General features: G+C 39.2%; 1 protein-coding gene across 1 annotated transcript in view; it reads right to left on the bottom strand.

Moving 5' to 3' along the window:
• The window catches only part of SLC25A26 (solute carrier family 25 (S-adenosylmethionine carrier), member 26), a 210961-nt gene that overhangs the window by 67238 nt on the left and 142454 nt on the right, over positions 1–1269 (bottom strand). The window contains exon 5 of the mRNA XM_012641954.1: positions 808–852. Coding sequence (XP_012497408.1) covers positions 808–852 — 45 coding nt within the window. The remainder of the gene's footprint in view (positions 1–807; positions 853–1269) is intronic.

The raw sequence follows: 1269 nt of genomic DNA, 5'->3' as shown, positions 1-1269 counted from the left end.
GCCTCCCAGAGTGCTAGGACTACAGGCATGAGCCACCGCGCCCGGCCGCTAACGTTTCTTTATTATGATCTTTAAAAATGCTGGCAAAGACCCACACAAGTCATATCATGATCCACAGTTTTCAAATCACTGCATCAGAAGGTGAAAAACTAATGCAACATCTCTGCATGTTTTGAACACAGGCTTTTAAAAATTTGTTGGTTTTAAACAGATGAGTGACCTTCCCCAACACTGACTCACCATTCGTCACATTCCGCTCCTTCGCCCAGGCTGAGGTGAGCAGCAGAGGTGGGGGAGGTCCAGTCAGAACCCCAAGTTCCTGCGGGTCCTCACATGAAGGATGCATGGGGATACGCGCCTGCGCCTTGCCTTCTCAGCCTACGAATATTCAGGCCCTTGCTTCCCCTGCTTTCTTTTCTTTTCCATTTACTGTCACTGTTAGTCCTTAACCTCTACACACACACACACACACACACACACACACACACACACACACACACACACACACACACACGTAAAGTAAAACGAAATTCCACTTGGTGGAAAGAGAGTGCAATATGGAAGAAAGCAAAGCTAACGTGTGGATTTCAGTTACACCTGCCCTGCTTACCGCCTAGTGTCTCAGCCACCTGAACAGGTTTAAAGGCTGAAATGGCAAATAAAGCAGACATAGAAAGTATTTTCAACTGCTAATACTTTTGAGTTTTTAAACCTCTAGTCAACATTATATTCTACTCTTCCACACTCAGACTATTGGGTACTTGTGATAATTAGAGACAAATTTCATATGAAGATTGAAAAACTTACCTTTAAGGACTCCCATAAGGGAAACTGGACCAAAGAGAAAGGAATCTGAAGAAAGAAAAAAAAAAAAAATCAAATACATCAAACAAGAAAGATCAGCATTTGAACAAATGAAATAATGTTTGATCAAGTGAAATAATGTTTCTAAACAATAATTACAGGTTCATATAGTAATGTCAGAAACTGTAATTGTTACTTAGAAACATTTTTTTCATTTGAACTTTATATATAACAATGCTAATATCAAACAAACTTATAGGTATAGTATACATAATGTTTAGAAAAAGAGTTAAACTGTAGCCTGTAAATTCTCTAACTTTTTGAGCCCCAAAGATATAAAGTGATGCTGCAAAGCCCTTTTGAACGGAAAGTGAAACACATAGTCTGGCTACTGAAATGACTAAATATTCCCCCATCATAAGTAATAAAGGCCTTAAAGACTCAATCAATACGTTTCCCTTAAGG

Source organism: Propithecus coquereli, unplaced genomic scaffold (genome assembly GCF_000956105.1).
Source record: "Propithecus coquereli isolate 6110/MARCELLA unplaced genomic scaffold, Pcoq_1.0 Scaffold1, whole genome shotgun sequence".
NCBI classification, from domain to species: Eukaryota; Metazoa; Chordata; class Mammalia; order Primates; family Indriidae; genus Propithecus; species Propithecus coquereli.
This window is presented reverse-complemented; position numbering and strand designations above follow the sequence as displayed.